Here is a 19,141-nt window from a genome sequence, read left to right as displayed (position 1 = left end):
CTCGTACCGTGCAGATGGTAGAATGTGGCAGGCAGCTCTCCTCGTGGCGTAGGCGCGAAACGGACAATGATATATCGGGGAAAGGTAAGCTGGCGATCAGACGGCGTATGTAATATGTGTACCGGTGCCTTTACACGCGCTCCCGGTATTACTATGATCGATCCAAGCGCCTTCCACCAACGTCCTTCTCACGCTGCAGTCTTCTGCAGCGTGTGCCGCGCGCCCGCCCTTTGTCTGATGCTTGCCACAGCGCGTCTCTCCCTCTCGTAACTACTCAACTCCGATCAGGTCAAGACTCAAGCGCCTGTCTCATAGCTTTGATCAAGCCCTCTCTCTCCTCATAACTGAGGTGGGGGCCTCGCGCAAGGGGTTATATTGCCACGCCCAGCGAACCCTCTCGAATCTCTAGCCACACCCTGTCAGCCGATGTCACTCGAGCCCTGATTGGCTGGTGAAGGCTTACCGGCTCCGCCTTGATGGCTGCTTGACGTGGCTGCACCTCCACCCTTGCGCTCCACCCCCTTTTCTGGCCTTACCTCGTGGCCTTTGGGCTGGTTTGAGCGGAAGCCCAACGAGTTAGCGAAGGCTGCTGGCAGCCTAAAGGGCGAGGGCGAAGTACAGACTGGCTAGCGCTTAATGGCGTCGATGGAAGGGAGGCTGTAAAATGGACGAATGGGGCCTACTCTTATTTGTTTTACACAACGCAGATGCAACTATTGGGAATGGCCTTATCCTAAACACATACTATGAAATAACTAACGTCCTAAGGTGACCTACGTGTTGCATATGGCCTATCTATGGGGTGCAACCTTTAACCTTTAATGATGTTACCTGTGTGGGTTCTCAAAACCGCAACAATACGTTAAAACGTTATAGGAGGAGTGGGATAAAGGCAAGTTAAGAGATTGGAGAAAGGAAGATCTATAAGAGTATGAATTTTTAGAATTGGAATGATTGAAAGAGCGATTTGCAATCATCCTTTTGAAAAGGAAGAAGAGGAGTGAATTGTAATAGAAGAGAGAGTACAACACAGCTGGGAGGATGAAAATTACAGACAGGTTCAAAAAGGAAGAAGTAATAAAAGCAGATTGACAAGCCAAGTGGAACGTAGCTCAAAGGAACATGGAGTTGTATATAAGCAATTGGTTAGTATGGTGAGGGATTCATTTTTATTTTTATTTGAAAGTTAGGTGAAAGGATATTCGAGTAGAAAGAGAGAGAGCAATATCAGATATCAGAGAAGAGGTGGTAAAAATGAGAGAGACCACTGACCTTTCATGCAATGTGAAAGCAACAAACTATATGCTTCGTTTGAGATTCCAATAATGTTGAGCTTTATATTCCACATAATCCAGGAGCGACAGATGTGATGCTGGGTTGCCAGCCCATAGCAGAGAGCAGTTGCCAGCCCATAGCAGAGATTCTATTGAGCTTCAGCCAATGGTGTTTGAGACTAAGAAGTTCTGATTTTTCCAAGAAAGTCGTATCGATGGAGGATGCTCACTCAGTCTGTGGCTGGGTTTTGGAGGCCAGCTTTGCTATGTTGTTGGCCCAGGAGAGGTCATGGCTGATGAGACCTATACATTCAAGCAACTGAATCTCTTCCAGTGGCTGATATTTAAAATAGATAGGTGGGTTTGTTTGACAATTATTCTGGAGTGATAAGGTGAGACTGTGATTTGCCAGTTTTGAAGTCGATGTTCCATTTGCCAGAGCGACATTTGATAAACTTCAGATTAGCGGACAGTGACGCAGCTGCTTTTTGCCTATCATTTGGATGGGTACTCTACTACACAATGTAACTGGAATCTTTATATCATAAATCACCTCTTTCGAAACACCCCTCAGTTTACTCATCCCTTGGCTTTGTCTTTCTCATCCTCACTGTAACTGCCTGCCCCACTCTCCAGAATATAACCCAATTCCCTGTTTGTCTTATCCATCATATCCACATCTCCACTTCCGTCTTTGTTCACCATTACCTCTGTTTTCCCCAAATTTATCCTTAGTTCCCCAACTTCACAAAATTTCCTGCCCTCCTACTACTGCATCCTGAAGTCCTTCCTCAGTCTTGCATCACCACCAAATCATCTGCAAACATTCACATGTGGAAAGAATAACAATCGTATTATATATAATTTGAGAAGTGTCTGTTTGTGTATCTGTCTGTTTGTGTGTCTGTTTTTTTTAGTTTGTTTGTGTGTTTGACTTCTATGTACTGATGAACTGCTGGAAGGAATGCATTGAAAACTGGTGGTTGTACTTCGGCTGTGCCCGTGAGGGTTTTGGGCAGTTGTGGTGCTGCGCACACATGACTCGATTGCCAGTGAGGTAGGCCACAACGCGTTGATACAACAAGAGTCTTTATTCAGAGCTCGCACTTCAGCACTGGGCGGGCTCGAGCTTAGAGCCCGCATATATGTCCCGAGGCCACGCCTTGCCCCCGGGCTTGGCCGCTCGGCCGAAAGGCAGGGCATGCATTTCAGTTCCCCACCTGGACACTCGCGCCACCCACTGGTGCGCGGAATTATTGTCCCTTGTGCCCGCCACACGCGGCCCCCCAGAATTCCCGCGCACCTGAAGGGTGAGCTTGCGGGAAAGCGGATGACCCAGCCGAAACGCCCCCTGGCAATGCGTGCAGGGCTGGGGGGTGCCGGGGGTCTGACCGCTGGGGGGCGGCCTCGATGCGGAGGCAGAGCTGCTTGCGGGGGTGGTCCAGATCGAGGTGGGCCGGCTTGAGGCGGTCCACGGAGATACGATCCGGGGCACCGCCAATGTCGACGGTGAAATATTTGTCCCCGGTCTCCAGCACGCGGAAGGGCCCGTCGTACGGGGGCCGTAGCGGTGCCCGATGGGCGTCGTGCCGGACGAAGACGTACTCCGCCGTGCGAAGCTCCGGGGCGACGTGGGTGGACGGGCAACCGTGGTGTGCCATCGGCACCGGGGCGAACCTCCGGGTGGTCTCCTGCAGGGTGGAACGCTGTTGCGTGGAGTCGGGGAACAAGAAATCCGGGCGCTGGACCAAGGAGCCGTGGAGTCGGGGATAAATTCGCCCGGTACCCGCAGTGGTTGCCCGAAGACCAGCTCCGCCGAGGACGCGCGCAGGTCGTCCTTGGGTGCCGTCCTGAGGCCCAGCAGGACCCAGGGGAGCCTGTCAGCCCAGCTGCCGTCATGGAGGTTGGCCCGGAGCGCAGCCTTCATCGAGTGATGAAAGCGCTCGCACAGGCCATTGGCCTGGGGGTGGTAGGCCGTGGTGCGGTGCAGCTTGATGCCGAGCCCTTGCGCCACCGCGCCCCAGAGCTCCGAGGTGAACTGGTGGCCGCGGTCGGACGAGATGTCCGAGGGGGCACCGAACCGGGCAACCCAAGTGGCGATGAAGGCTTGCGCCACATCAGCCGCAGATGTCGCCGCCAATGGCACGGCCTCCGGCCACCTTGTGGTGCGGTCCACCATGGTGAGGAGGTCTGTGAACCCCCGCGAGGGGGGCAGAGGTCCCACCAAGTCGACGTGGACGTGGTCGAACCGCCGCTCGGGCACCGTAAACGGGGCCAACGGGGCCAACGGGGCCTGGGTGTGGCGGTGGACCTTTGCGCGCTGGCACGCGAGGCACGTCCTGGCCCAGTCGCGGACGTCCTTCCTGAGGCCATGCCAGACGAACTTCGCCGCGACGAGCTTCTAGGAGGCCTTCGTGCCCGGGTGGGACAGGCCGTGGATGGCGTCGAAAACCGGGCGCTGCCAGCCAGCGGGCACGATGGGGCGAGGCCGGCCGAGGGAGACGTCGCACAGGAGGGCCGCACCGCGACGTCAAACGGCACCTCGGTGACACGGAGGCCCGTGACGGCGGTCCGCAAGGCCTGGACACCGGGGTCGGCGGTCTGGTCCTCCGCCATCCGGGCATAGTCGATCCCGAGGTGGACCGCGTGCGCGACGGACCGGGAAAGACAATCCGCCACCGTGTTGTCTTTACCCGCAACGTGACGGATGTCCGTCGTGTACTCGGACACGGCAGAGAGGTGACGCTGCTGCCGTGCCGACCATGGCTCGGCGACCTTGGCCATCGTGAACACAAGGGGCTTGTGGTCGACGAAAGCCGTGAACGGGCGGCCTTCGAGCAGATGGCGGAAGTGTCGGACCGCCAGGTGGAGCCCGAGCAGCTCGCGGTCGAAGGTGCTGTAGCGGCGTTCGTGCGGGCGAAGCTGCTGGCTAAAAAAACGCCAGCGGCTGTCAAGCACCTGCCAAGCACCACGCACCCACTGCTCGTGCACCGCGCCCACCGCGTAGTCCGATGCGCTGGTGGTGAGGGCGATCGGTGCATCGGGCGCCGGGTGCGCCAGAATGGTGGCGTTGGCCAGGGCCAGCTTTCGCCCGCAAACGCTGCGGCCAACGGCTCCGACCAGACGATGTCACCTTTGCCCGGCTTGCCCCGGAGGGCCTCGTGCAGGGGGCGGAGGAGCTGGGCGACGTGGGGCACGAAGCGGTGGTAAAAACTTACCATGCCCAGGAACTCCTGGAGTCCCTTGATTGTGCGCGGGCGCGGGAAATCCCTGACCGCCTCCACCTTGGCCGGTAAAGGGACGGCCCCGTGCCTGGTGATGCGGTGCCCCAAGAAGTCGATGGCGGCGACGCGGAAATGGCACTTTGCGGGGTTGATGATCAGGCCATGCTGGCCCAGGCGTTCAAAAACCGTGCGGAGGTGGAGCAGGTGCTCCTCCCGGGACGCGCTCGCGACTAGGATGTCGTCCAGGTAGACATAGATGGAAGGTAAGTCGCACAAGACGCTGTCCATGAGCCGTTGGAACGCCTGGGCCACATTCTTCAACCCAAAAGTCATTCGCAGGAACTCAGAGGCCGAAAGGGGTGATGACGGCCGTCTTTGGGACATCGTCCAGTTGGACGGGGACCTGGTGGTAGCCCCGGATGAGGTCCACCTTGGAGAACACGGTTGTGTTTGCCAACCGGGCGGAAAAGTCCTGGATATGCGGGACCGGGTAACGGTCGGGGGTGGTGGCATCATTGAGCCGGCGGTAGTCACCGCACGGCCGCCATCCTCCGCCGGGCTTCGGCACAATGTGCAGAGGAGAGGCCCAAGCGCTGTTGGAGCGCCGTACGATCCCCAGCCGTTCCAGCGTGGCGAACTCCGCTTTCGCCACGGCGAGCTTCATGGGGTCGTGTCGGCGTGCCCGGGCATAGACAGGCGGCCCGACCGTTGGGATATGGTGCTCCACCCTGTGTTTGACGGCCACCGCTGAGGTGGGCCGCTTGAGGGCCGGGAAACTGGCGAGGATGCGGGTAAACTCGTCCGCTGCCGGAAGCGTGCAGACTTAGCTCGCCGGGAGGGAACCTTTCAGCAAGCCGCTCAGCGAGCTGCTCAACGAGCCGCTCAGCGAACAAGCGAGCGAGCTGAAGGTTTCGGCCTGGACGAGACGTCTGCGCTTAATGTCGACCAACAGCCCATGGCACATCGGAAGTCCACGCTGAGCAGGGCCATTGGCACGCTGGCGGTAACAAATGACCATTGAAAGCGCTGCCCTCCGAACCGCAGTGAGAGGCAACGCTTCCCGAATGTGCGGATGGGTGTACCGTTGGCGGCAAGCAAAGCGGGGCCCCGGCCCGCGACTTGCTTGCCGGACGTGGAGGCAGGGAGGACGCTTACCTGCGCTCCTGTGTCGCAAAGAAAACGGCGCCCAGACAAGGTGTCCGTGATGAACAGGAGGCTGCCGGAATGGCCGACGCTCAGGGCCGCCAGTGAGCGCCGGCCCGGTCGTTTCCCGACCCGTCAAAAGAACACGGCGGGCGGCACGTTTTAGCCTTGCGGCCGAACCTGGCATAGTAGTAGCACCAGGTTTGCGGCGGTGGCGGCCGTGGCAGCGGCGGTGGCGGCCGTGGCAGCTGCGGTGGTGGTGGTGGCGGTGGCGGTAGTGGGCGGGGCGCAGCAGCGGCCACGAGGGAAGCCGGGGAGGCTGTCGCCTCTGCTGTGATCCACTACGGCAGCATCGTAAACCGACCGCGTGTCGCAGGCCGCGAAAAACTTGTCGGCCTCTCCGGCCAGGGCGCGGGGTTCCGTGATGTTGGAACCGGCCAGCACTAAGGCGCACCTGTATCGGTAGCTAGCGGAGGAAAAGGGCGCGGAACAAGAAATCCGGGCACTGGTCTCCAAGCAGCGACAGCATGAAATCCATCCGGACGGATGGTCGTGTGTCGCAGAGGGCGGGAAGGTCCAGGAGGCGGTCGGCACGTCCGATCTCTGTGAGCCCGAACGTGGCGAGGAGGAGACATTTGAGCGCCTCGTACTTGTGGTCGCCCGGCGGGCGCCGAAGGATGGACACGACTCGGGCGGCAGTGCCGGGCCCGAGGGTGGTGACCACGTGGTAGTACCGGGTCTCGTCCGCCGTGATGCCCCGGAGCTGAAATTGAGCTTCGGCCTGCACAAACCAAACGTCGGCATGTGCTTCCCAAAACTCCGGGAGTTTGATTGCGATGGCGTTGGTAGCCATGGCGCGTTCGGGGGTCAGCAACGGCTGAACCAATCGGGGTCACCAGTGTGGTGCAGCGCACACACGACTCGATTGCCAGAGAGGTAGGCCACAACGCGTTGATACAACAAGAGTCTTTATTCAGAGCTCGCACTTCAGCACTGGGCGGGCTCGAGCTTAGAACCCGCATATATGTCCCAAGGCCACGCCTTGCCCCCGGGCGTGGCCGCTCGGCCGAAAGGCGGGGCATGCATTTCAGTTCCCCGCCTGGACGCTCGCGCCACCCACTGGTGCGCGGAATTATTGTCCCTTGTGCCCGCCACACAGTAACAATAGTTTATAGCCCAGAGAGTGCAGGGTGCGGCAGGAACCCAATTCTCTCTGTGTATGTAAATTATCTATGTACCGTATCTGTGAATGTGTATCGTAAAGCACTGCCTGGTATTATAAGTCAAATTATATGAGTGGGGAAAGTATCATTTGTGTGTGTTTGACTTCTATACACCGTTGGACAGAATTGGTTGAAAGCTTGTTCTCGATCTGTTACACAGTAAAAAACTAATTTCATACACCCAGACACTAAACATGTTTAAACATAACCTCCATCTGCCTTTGGTAGCGGAGGTAAATACTAGCATTATAAGAGAACTCAACAAAGCGGAAATGCTGAGCGTGATTAACATCGTGAACATCACCTTACCAAAAAAGTAAATAAATTTATACTCCCGGAAGTGTACTCCCGCAAGCCTGGTGTTGGCTTAGCGGTTAGGGTGCTGGCTTGGGATCCTAGGATCCTGGGTTCGAATCCCGATCGATCGCTGAATTAACGCCAGGGGGGTTGACTCAGCCTGTCATCCTTTCGAGGTCGGCAAATTGAGTACCAGCTTGCTGGGATGAATGATCACGGTGTGTACCCTGGTTTAGAATAGGTACACCGTATCCCTGCGCATCGTAAGAGCGTGACCAAGGGTTGGCGTCAGGAAGGGCATCCAGCCATAAAAACATTGCCTCAAACAGGGAACCATGATTGTCATGGGGTTCCGCAAGGCTAACCCCCATTCTAGCGGGGAAAATGGCCTTAAAACGATCATTCATATATATTTATTCCCGGAAGTGGCAGGAGCTGATATTACAAGTCATAACTGGAAAGCATCTGAAAATGCAAATCCCGTCCTCGTCTGTTTGTAGTCAGACGTCTTCTTCTTCTTCGGTTGCTCAAAGTAACAAAAGCAGTTTTTAAAAATTACAAAATAAAAATTGATGATTTTATGCAGCCTTGACCTTTGAGCTTTAGATATTTAAAAAAAAAAAATCAGCTTCCAACTTTTGATCAGTGAACCTATTCTTTGACCCAATTTGCAAATTCTTAAAATTTCAGGTCAATTGGACGAAAATTGGCGATTTTACGCAACCTTGACCTTTGACCTTTTCAGCTAAAACAAAAAAAACAAACAATCGACTCCTACCTTTTGATTAGTGAACCAATTCAGTGACCCGATATGCAAATTCTTTAATTTTCAGGTCACTCGGGTGAAAATTGATGATTTAACGCAACCTTGACCTTTTGACCAAATTATCAATTTGTCTTCAAATTGTCATAACAAAGCTTTGTTGAAAATTTGATGACAAAACTCAAATGGTAAATTGAAATTTCAGGTCAATTGAATGAAAATTGATGATTTTATGTGACAATGACCTTTGACCTTTTGATAAAATTATTTACCTTCTCCCTGTTATCGTAATAAAGCTTTGGTGAAAATTTGACGACAAAACTCAAATGGTAAAAAAAAGTTACGGCCTGGACAGACACCAACACACAGACAGATAGACAGACACACAGAAGTGATTGCAAAACCCTGTCTCCCACTGAGCAGCGGACGGGCTAACTAGAATGGCACTCGGTGAGCACATATCTCTGCCAGGGGTGAATAGTTTACCTTTTGCATCCCACTGATAGACCGGATCTGGATCCTGACCTGAACCAAAATCTAATCGGCTTGTTCTTGTCACCTAACCAACTCGTCCACAACTTTTTGAAACAACATGGTACAGTATTTATCATTGTTTGGTCCTATCACTCAATGGTGAAAATCACTGAAAAAAATTATCTGATCCATATTCGGATCTTCACCAAAATTGAAGCAATTCGTCTATGCTATTATTATATGTTCTATGTGTTAGCTCTTACACGAGCCTCAACTGGGTATAGGGGGAAAATGCCATAAGACACCATAGAATATTTAACCTAAATGAACTTTGCATTATTTTTTGGCAGAGCCTGTGTTTGTGTTTGAAAGATGGTACCAAGTGGAGGCTGCGAAACTTCAGATGGAGAAGAGTGCAGAACAAAAGGAACGAAGATTGCTAAGGTGGTGTTGAACTTGTTTACCGTATTTCTCGGCTTACAAGTTGGTACTTTTTTCCCCCGAAAGTTTGGGCCTCGACCTGTACTCAGAATCAACTTATCTGTGTTTTAAGACGCTAGTCCATCCACTTCCAATGGGAGAAGCAGGAAGGGTTATGTTATTATGAAGTTGTGCAGTCCACATATTCATGTCATTATCTTTTTGTTTGTGGCATAATAACAAAACAATTGCATTTTTTATCAGGCAGAACATGGCATTGGAACGACCGACATACCAGTCAGACAAAAGCGCCCAAGACACCGCTATGAAATACCAAAGTGAGTATGTAAGCAGTGTTAATAGTGCTTCACATTTTATAATGTAAATTTGCCGTCTTGCACCTAAATGCATAACATGCTATGTACATTGTACATGAATGTTTATTGTGGCCTCTTTGTGTGAATAAGTTAAATTTTGTGTGTGGAGTTGTGTGGATGAGGCAGTAGCGATGAGGTTGTACCAATGAAACAGCAGCTGTACTTGCTGTTTCAACAACATGTCTATTGAGTGTTTTGCCTAGATGGAATGTGCAGTTATTTACACCTTTGCTTGAAGTGTGTGGCAGTGCATGGATCTATAGCGGTCATGCATGATTTTGCTTAGGTAGAAGTGGGTGAACAGTAGTGCTTGGAGATCTCTCATGTCTGCAGTTCTGTTGCAACATTGACATGCCTAATGATACCCGATGATGATTATGATGAAAGTGAGTGAGTATTTTGGCATATGAGCGACAGTGGTGCAACAGCGCATCTTATTAAGCACGTGTTCATTTTTCTTCATCTGCCCCTTCCCACCAATTTAGGCCTAGTAAAAAGCTTGAAGAGCCAGTTTTTGCAGTTGAACGATCATTCGAGTTCAAGTCCTGGCCATGGAAAAGATGAATTGGCAAAATCAGAATATGGTGGAGAAGAAGTCTGTTTCCATGGACATACTCTTTGTGTTTCTCCCTCTTGGGGTGGACCCAAAGCCTGGGCCCGGTCGTTCCCTCCTCCAACCAACAAAATACACACCAAACTAATGAAAAAGTGCGTAAACAATCATGCTCACCTCATTCCTTGTTTTTTTTCTTCTTCTTCAATATTTCTAAATGCTTCTTTCATTTACTATAACTGAGACAAAACTAAGAAGTATTTAATGAAACAAATGGGGAAGCAACCTTAAGAGATTTTAAACAAGTACGCAGAGAGAAAACTACTACTACTACTATTTCTACTATTACTACTATTATTATTATTATTATTATTATTATTCTCAACCTCTGGTTGGGGTCGCCTGAAGAAGTTTTGCACCACGTTTTTCACAAACTGGCTGGCCAGGTCTGACATTCAACTGAAGGTGACAGAATTTTGGAATTTAGCCTGGGCGCAGGTGATAACACCGACTCTTTGCGAAAGACTTGGTGGGATCTTTAACGTCCCCCCAACTAATGCTGGCAGATGGGATGCCCAGTTTAACGTCCTCCCGAGGGATGGTGCACACATTGATGGCTCGCCCTGCCTGAAAATCACCAGAATAACATTTTATTGCTGGGCCCAAATTTTATCCCAGGCTCGACAGTGCAGAGGCAAGTGCACTGGTGTCTAGGCTCTCCTGACTGCCCAAGAATGTACTTCGAGAGGCAATCGGAGAAGAAAGAAAAACAAACTGGACTATTCCACAACTAATGTTTTTGCAACTCAGTGTGCCGACCTGCTCACTGCTTTGATTATGCATCACTACCCTGCACACGAAGCGAAAAGTGAGGTGAAGCACTTTGTTCACTTTGTCTGTCTACAGCCGTCCATCTATGATCGAGGAACAACTTGATTTCAATTGAATGTTATATTTTGAACACTTGATCTGGAGAAAGCATTCGATAGGGTTCCACGCGAAGTAGTGACATGGGCATTGAGGAAGTTAGGAGTGGAGGAATGGTTGTTCAGAGTAGTGATGGCAATACACGAGAGAGCGTGCACAGCTGTAGGGACGAAGGACGGGAACAGTGGTGAGTTTGAGGTGAAGGTGGGAGTGCATCAGGGGTCGGTACTAATTCCACTTCCTGTTTGTAGCTGTGATGGAGATGCTGGCTCGGAATGTAAAGGAGGGTTTACCGTGGGAGTTGTTGTATGCAAATGATCTGGTGTTGATTGCGGAAAGTATGGATGGACTGAAGGAGAAGATGAACAAGTGGAAGGAATGTATGGAGACAAAAGGTCTGAAGGTGAATATCGGAAAAACGAAGATGATGGCAAGTGGTAAAGTTGTGGTGAGGCTGTTGCCCAGGAACAACTTGCCTTCGTCTCCTGGAAAGCAAATCCAACAGAAGGAAATCTCATTTCCTTTCACAAAGCCCGAAACAAGTGTGTGTCCACCCTCAGGAGAGCCAGGAAACAATATCTCTCCGTTCTCAAGACCGAACTCTCTTATCTGTCTCCCTCTTCCAAATCCTGGTGGCGTCTGGTCAAATCTGTTTCTGGTGTTTGTTCCCCCTCCATCCCCTCCATCCCCTCCCTTACCTCAAATGGCTTCACAGCTGACTCCGCACGTGAAAAAGCTGAATGCCTCAACTCTGTTTTTGCCTCTAAATCTTGTGTCCCAAACCCATCTCTCTCTGTACCCACCGTACCCAGCTGCTCCTGGACTCTGTGTCCTTTCCTTCTGACAAAGTGGAAAAGTTTCTGTCAACCCTCGACTCTGATTCTGCAACTGGACTTGACGGCATCAGCCCACGGGTCCTAAAATCCTGTTCTTCCGCTCTTTCACTCCCTCTCTCTGTTCTCTTCACCCTCTCTTTTGCTCAAGGTCATCTGCCATCTGCTTGGAAATCAGCCAACATCACTGCTTTACACAAAAAGGTGCAAAAACAGATCCTTGCAACCACAGACCAATCGGCCTTCTCCCAATTATCAGCAAAGTCATGGAATCCATCATTGCTTCGGATATGAAATCTTTCCTCTTCTCCAATGGCTTGATCTCTGATCATCAATTTGGTTTCAGACCAGGTCACTCTACTCTGGACATGCTGCTTCTGCTGTCTCAACAATGGATGGAGGTCCTAGTAGTGTAATAATGTTGCTTCTGGGACACCTCCGTTTAACATGGGAAATCCCTATCTAATGTCATTTACCCCCTTGTCTTTTTCAAAAATCATAAACACCTCTATTTCTCCCACCCTCATCTTTATGAACCTTTTGTCTGTAGTACCTATCCTTAATGTTGTTCATTAGACCACTCAAACACTACAAATATTTGTTTTCTCTTATAGACCTATCATCCTTCTTCTACATATCATCTGGCAGATTAATCTTTGACCCATTCACTTCCATATTGACCCTAAACACCTATATTTCTCTCACCCTGTTCTTTACGAACCTTCTAACCTTTTGACATGTTATCCTTATTCATTAGACCACTTAAACACCTGTGATCCTTCTGACCTTATGGACCTTTTAACCTTTTACTCTTAATATCATCTGGTGAATCATCTTTGACCCACTCAAACAACGACCCTACAAATATTTGTTTATGTGTGGGAAATAATTTAATTCTCCTACAACTCTCCTCACCATCTAATATATTAACAAAAAATATGTTTGAGTTTGGTTCTTTATTAAGATATTTTAACTGAGCTAAGATAAAATGGTAAACCTCCCTCAATGTTCTTATTTGAGCACCTCCAGTGCCACATACCATTTTTAAATTAAAGTATATATTTTCCTGACAACCATCAAAGTTTTCCGTCCACTCAAAAATATTTCCATCTTTTTTACCCAATTCACCGGTATTTAAATTAATTCTCTTATTTGTTTTGTGAACTTTTTTACCAGTTGCCTTTTCAATTATACCTATTTGATATTTTTCACATTCATTATGTTTTCCATTTATATACCAAGGTTGATTACACCTCCACTCTTTAGTCTGGTTGATACTTGGTTCTATCATTTATATAATAGTAAAAAAGGCGGCGGTAGCCCGTTAAAATCCCCAACCCCCCCCCTTTTTAACTTATCACTTATATATATCTTATCACTTATATATATCTTATCACTTATGTATATCTTATCACTTATATATATCTTATCACTTATATATATATCTTATCACTTATATACTTATATAACCATAAGGGAGACTATCAATTCCATTTTCTAAAATAAACCTCTTATCATCAAAAGCCCCCAATGCTTTCTTATTTATCTCTTCTGAATATAATTGATGTTTATAACTTCTTATTCCATTAATCTTTCTAAACTCTTCTTTCTTTGTTGTTAAACAGTTATAATAATCCTTAAAGTTTATTGTTTCTTTAATAACATTTTTCTTTACACCTTTTAACTTCTTATCAGTCTTTTCAACGTTATTCACAATGTATTTATAAGCATAAGCCTTTGACCTCAATCCCACAAATTCACTCATAACATTTCCTCCTAATTCATCCTTGAACTTTCCAATCACCTTTTTATTTTTAGAAGAGAACAACTCACTCTCTGGACTGTAATTACTCGTGTCATAGATATTAATGTCTCTTTTCATGTCTGAATAAACATCGTTGGTATTAATTTTCAAAATAAAACTATCTGTATCCATATAAAGTAGATTAACATCATTTTGATATTTCTTCCTCAAGTTATTATAAAAGTAATCATACATTAATGACTTTGATAAATCAAGAATTGTTGTTCCAATATAAATAGGTTTGTTCATTTCAATACTCTCTTTAATCAAATGGATCGCACAAAAGTTCTCAGTAAAGACCTCAGCTCGAGTAAAACTCGGTCTATTAATTAATTTTGATGCTTGTTCCCAAGATGTTGATAGTCTGATATTTTGTCTTTTCCTCACATTCTCCATAGTCTTACCAAAGACCGCATTATTCATCAATTTATAAAAGTCTTTCTCAAAATCTGTTTTTGACTCTGTTCTTCTTTGTGTATTAAAATCAATGTACCCCTTTAACCAATGACTTTGATTGAACTTTAGAACCCTATGGATCTTCTCTACTCTTAGACCTTTTGATAAATATTGTCGCAAATTTCTTTGGTGTAGAACATAATTTTTCTTGTTATATAATGTAGTAAGTAATTTTTCTGTTGATTCACCTATATCAAACGATCGTTGATAATCACTCAACCATTCTTTCTTTGGACTTTCTTTCTCACAAGCAAATGGGAGATCTTTGTGTAGGTTATGGAGTTCCTCTGGATATTTTAAATCAATTTCAAAATAATAACCAACTTTTTCTTCATCCAATTCTTTTTGTGTAGAGATACATACATCTTGTAAAACGTTTTTGTAGTCTTTTTCCTTTACCCATCTAAGTTTTCCATAAGGAAGAGCCTGAGACATTGCCCAGCCATACAGGTTGTTCGCGTCATAGTACATCAAGTAAGAACTCTCTTTCGTTGGATCATAATTTGGAAGATATTTGTTATTTGCTTTTGCGTATCTACTCGAGCAGACTTGTGAAATTCCACCTCTTTTTGCCTTTTCAATCATCAAAAGCATATCAACATCGGTTATCAAATCCAAATCTTGTTTTGTCATTTTCAACATCGCACTCCAGGCCAATCCAGGTGCTGTGTAGTAGTGAGCAGGATCCAATCCATATCCAGTGCGACAAACAGATCTAAAGGCTTCAAATACATCGGCCAATAAAAGCACATCAGTTTTGAGATACAAATCGTGATACTCGCCAAGATTCTTGATGTTATATTTTTCCCAAACATTTTGTGCGTGTACATAATCTTTATCAGATATATGACTATTATTTAATTTGTTATAGAAATTTTCTTTTGAAGGAAGTTGTGTTTCATTGAATCTCTCAAATGAGTCCATATAGTCATAGGGGTAAATTCCCTTTTGTGTTAGAAAATCTTTATCTAAAAAATACTCTGAAAGACATGGAAACTCTTTTAGATTTTGAACCAAGTTAACCAATGGACTTGCCATGAATTTAAATGTATCAAGAAATCTGATATGAGTAATAGGAGATGTGTGAATTGTTTTTGTGAATGAAATGTATTTCTGATCCGTGTTTGGAATTGCTGAGATACTTCCAGAAGTCTTTGAGAGTTCCTTGATAAATAGATGTGTATCATAATGAGCGTTGTTATGAAGAAAGACAGGAATGAAAGAGGGGAGTTGATAATTAATATTACAACTTTGATGAGCCGGACCTCTATATTTACCAGTGAGATGACAATGGTCTCTAACCTTTAGACCTTTACCAATTTTCTCCTCACAAATATGACAGACATTGTTTTTTATAAATTCCCTTTTTTCTTTACTTGTTAAGGACATTGGTTTATTGGTTTCTCTCATTATCTTGGTTAATCGAACACAGTCTTTTTCTAGTCGTTTCACAAACTCCTCTGGGGTATTTGAGCCTCTATACATCTCTAACTTGTTATATTTATCACCAACGGATGATTTGATATAATAACAAAAACCACAAGGAGTATGTTTTTGATATTTATTTGTGTATGATTCTTTTGGATCTTGAGAAGCAGTATCAATTTTTTCTAAAATACTTTCAAAATCAGCATATATAACAAATGGATGTTTGATCTTTTTATTTTCATCTTTGAATGTGATCTTTGAGCCTTCTTTAGGCATATTGATTACCGTTGATTTATGTTCGCCACAATAATTTGAATGTTTATCTAATCTTTCTTGTGAATTGAAGAAGTTAAGACAACGCAAACAAATATATATTTTATTTGTTCTCTTACAGACTTGTGGTTTTATTAATTTAGCAATATCTTTGATGTATGTATAATGTGAATTTTCGTCTGAATTAAAATATAGAAGATTAATATGAGTTTGTTTACAATTGTCAGAAAGCTTTAAAACCTGAATGTTGTTTGTTTCTGTTCGACCATAAACATTAACTGATAAATTATTCATCTTTTCAAATTTAGGAATATCATTTAAAGTCATCGGAAACTTTAGATCTTTCGTATTTAATGTATTCTCATATTTTTTATAATGAGATACTCTTTCATCATGAAAATGTGGAGGATGTAAGTGTGCTAAAATAGACCAGAGAAAACATTTATTGTCTTTATTTTTGATATTGATAACTGCTTTTCTATTTTTGATAACACTGGGTAAATCAATGTAAGAAGAAGCTTTTAGAGGATCTGATTTAAGAATATGAATGTCTATGTAAATAATTTTTCCTATATTGAATCCACTTCCTACGATTGAATTATCCACATCTTGCTCTTGTTTAATAAGTTCATCATAGACTCCTGATGTTTTAAAATCTTGATATGAAGATATAAAGTGTGGCTCAGTTCTCATGTATGGTGCATCTATAACTCCTTCATCCTTTGTCATTTCTAATTTTACTCCCATATAAAATTTAAGTGGTTTCATTTCCTTTAGTGTTTTTTCAATCAACGTTTGAACAGCAGGTTTAACTATTTCTACAGCATCAACTATAGACTCTGGTTCAGGAGGTTTGAAGTTAAAGACTTATTTTAATATGTCCTTTGAATGCTCCATCAGAGTTTTTAGTTGTGATAAAATTTGATAAATGTAGATTTGTTTTAAGATGTATTTTGAAGCCTTTCTTGAGGATATTTTTATTACATGTAGAACAGTGTTTTGTTTCAGGTGGAAGAGGGGAAAGTTTGTTTAAAATGTTGTATGTATGTTTTGCGGTGAGAATATGTTGTTTATAATATTTTACTTCCTTCTCGCAAGTATCACAATAAACCATATTTATAGCGTGAGAAAACGTGGTGTTTTATATATATCACTGTGCTTAAAATAAAACACTTTTGAGCTTTACAGCTCCGTTTTATATATATCACTGTGCTTAAACTAAAACACTTTTTCACTCAGAATCATCTAAGTCATAACTATCACATGAATACTCAGAATCATACTCAGTCATCAATAAAGCTACTCTCATAACTATCATTTGAGCACAAACTATTAGTATCATAACTATCATCTGTGTTCAATGAAATACTATCATCACCATCATCCAAGTTCAATGAAATACTATCATCACTATCGTCCGAGTTCAATGAAATAGTAAAATCTTCACTGCTGTATTGACTCATATTTAATTAGCAAGAAAAATATTCCCATCAATATCTATATACTTTCTTTCATTAACAGATTCAATCTCTACAATTTTTATATCAAAAGTTATCTTTAAATAATCTCTAACTATCATAGAACGAAATGACATTTCACCAGAAATATTAACATCATTCATTTTACTTAGATCTACACCCTTTGGATTATTAAAGAAAATACAAATGTCTCCTCTAGAATTATTAATGGTCTTATCATTCTTTTTCAAAGTATCGTGGTCAATCACTTTTTCAAGCTTTGAATAAATTGCCAGGAGTAGAGGAGAAACTTTTGTTAGATTTACTTTAATGGATGTCTTTCCAGGTATAGTTAGAGCTCTTCCTTTAAATGAAATAGAGGGGCTCATGTTATTTTCCATAACTGGTTTTACCCAAAAATTTCCATATTTATCTTTGTTCAATTTAACATCTTTGACATATTTTTCTATATCTTCCACCGAAGTAGAGATTGATTGAAATTTGTCTTTTGTGCTTTGAAACATTGTATTTATTAATGAATAAACTTGCGTTTAGTTTAAGTAAAAATTTACCACATAAATATGATAAGTTCTGAAGGATATTTAGAATTTCCAGACTCTCCATATGATAAATTAGAGAATTGTCCGGCTTGTGATAGAGTGGGGCTTAATGATGAGGATTCATATAAACAATGTTTATTCTGTGATTATATTCTAATTAATGATAATAAGAAATATAAAAAAACATATAACTCTTTTAAATTAGAACCAAAAATGAATTACTTTACAAGATTAATAAGAGAGATGAATGTTAAGCATTATGGTGATAATACACCATTTCTTACAAGGAAAGAGACTCTTTGTATTGAGGAAATGTATAAGGGTTTAATGATATTTATTATTCAAAATAATTTTAATGGAAATGTTAATACAAGATACTACATAAATAAAATAATGAATTATTTTGAAATTAAACCAGAACTCAGGATAAAATATAGAGTTTCTAAAATAGCTCAAAAAAAGTTGGATGACTTGTTTTCCAAATATATAAATGAATGATTTTTTACCCGTTTGGGAAAATAAGATAAAATTTAATAACCATAAAAACATTCCAAATTCATTGAGATGTCTAATAGTTGGTTCAAGCGGATGTGGGAAAACCTGTTTACTTTTAAAGATGCTCCTTGGTCCTAATTTTTTAGATTATGATAATTTAATAATTTTTACAAAGTCAAGTTTTCAACCCGAGTATCAACTACTCTCACAGGGTTTTAATGCAGGTCTTAAAAAGGAAGACATTATCGGTTTATTTAAACTTCAAAACAAACTGAATGATTATAATATTGAAGATATAATACAATTATTTTGTGATACACAGAAATCAAAATCGAAACCCATAACTTGTATTCTCAGTGATAATACGGATGATATACCTTCACCTCAAGATTTAGATAAATCAAAAAAGAACCTCGTCATCTTTGATGATTGTGTTAATGAGAGAAACCAAACAGTAATGGATAGCTACTATACAAGAGGGAGACATTCTTCTTGTAATTGTATATATCTTAGTCAATCATATTTTCAACTCCCTCGACGCTCAATAAGAAACAATGCCAATACTTTTATTTTATTTAAGTTAAATTCAATAGATGTAAATAATTTTTGGAGAGATAATTGCTCTACGTTATGTAGTAAAAAAGAATTTGAAAATTATATGAAACACACGATTGGAAAATATAAATATATTGTTGTGAAACAAGATGAGATACTAAATGATATTTTTCAATAAATAAATACAGAAAATGAATACTGAAGAAAGAGAAAGAAAGTTTAAGGAACATCAACAATTAGTTTCAAAAGTTGTTAAACAACAGGAAGAGATAAAGAAGAAACGGAGACAGAAACTAACTGGTGAAGAAGCCTTTGAAAGAAAACAAGAGAAATTCTTTAAACCACTTTTGAAAACTCAACACTCACCTACAGTTCCCACGGTAGAATTTACTCCGAAAAAACTTCAAATGCTCAAAGATTTTAGTCAGATAACAAAACAAGAACTTGGTGAATTAGAATATGATGACGAGGGATTATTTCGGAAACTTGAGGAGGTAAATCAACCCCCTAATTATGTTGTGGAAGCTCTTCAAAACAATGAATATTCGGCGGGTTCAAAAACCAGAGCAGGTCTCATTCCAACAGAAGAACCAGCAGTGTTTCAT

The 19,141-nt window shown here is 43.7% G+C and overlaps 2 protein-coding genes across 14 annotated transcripts in view; one reads left to right on the top strand and one right to left on the bottom strand.

The window, feature by feature from the left end:
- ZNF706 (zinc finger protein 706) overlaps nt 1-19,141 on the bottom strand; it is a 186,352-nt gene that overhangs the window by 134,946 nt on the left and 32,265 nt on the right. The window lies entirely within an intron of this gene.
- The window catches only part of TAF1B (TATA-box binding protein associated factor, RNA polymerase I subunit B), a 95,751-nt gene that overhangs the window by 54,908 nt on the left and 21,702 nt on the right, over nt 1-19,141 (top strand). For 11 of the 13 annotated variants that reach the window (XM_068108478.2, XM_068108479.2, XM_068108473.2 and 8 more), the window contains 3 exons: nt 8,749-8,842; nt 9,083-9,156; nt 9,681-9,903. In XM_068108478.2, the coding sequence (XP_067964579.2) occupies nt 8,749-8,842; nt 9,083-9,156; nt 9,681-9,903 (391 nt within the window). The remainder of the gene's footprint in view (nt 1-8,748; nt 8,843-9,082; nt 9,157-9,680; nt 9,904-19,141) is intronic. The other 2 variants (XM_078773091.1, XM_078773090.1) reach the window with 1 other exon arrangement.

Source organism: Myxine glutinosa, chromosome 2 (assembly GCF_964187855.1).
Source record: "Myxine glutinosa chromosome 2, kmMyxGlut1.1, whole genome shotgun sequence".
In the NCBI taxonomy this organism is placed as follows: Eukaryota; Metazoa; Chordata; class Myxini; order Myxiniformes; family Myxinidae; genus Myxine; species Myxine glutinosa.
This window is presented reverse-complemented; position numbering and strand designations above follow the sequence as displayed.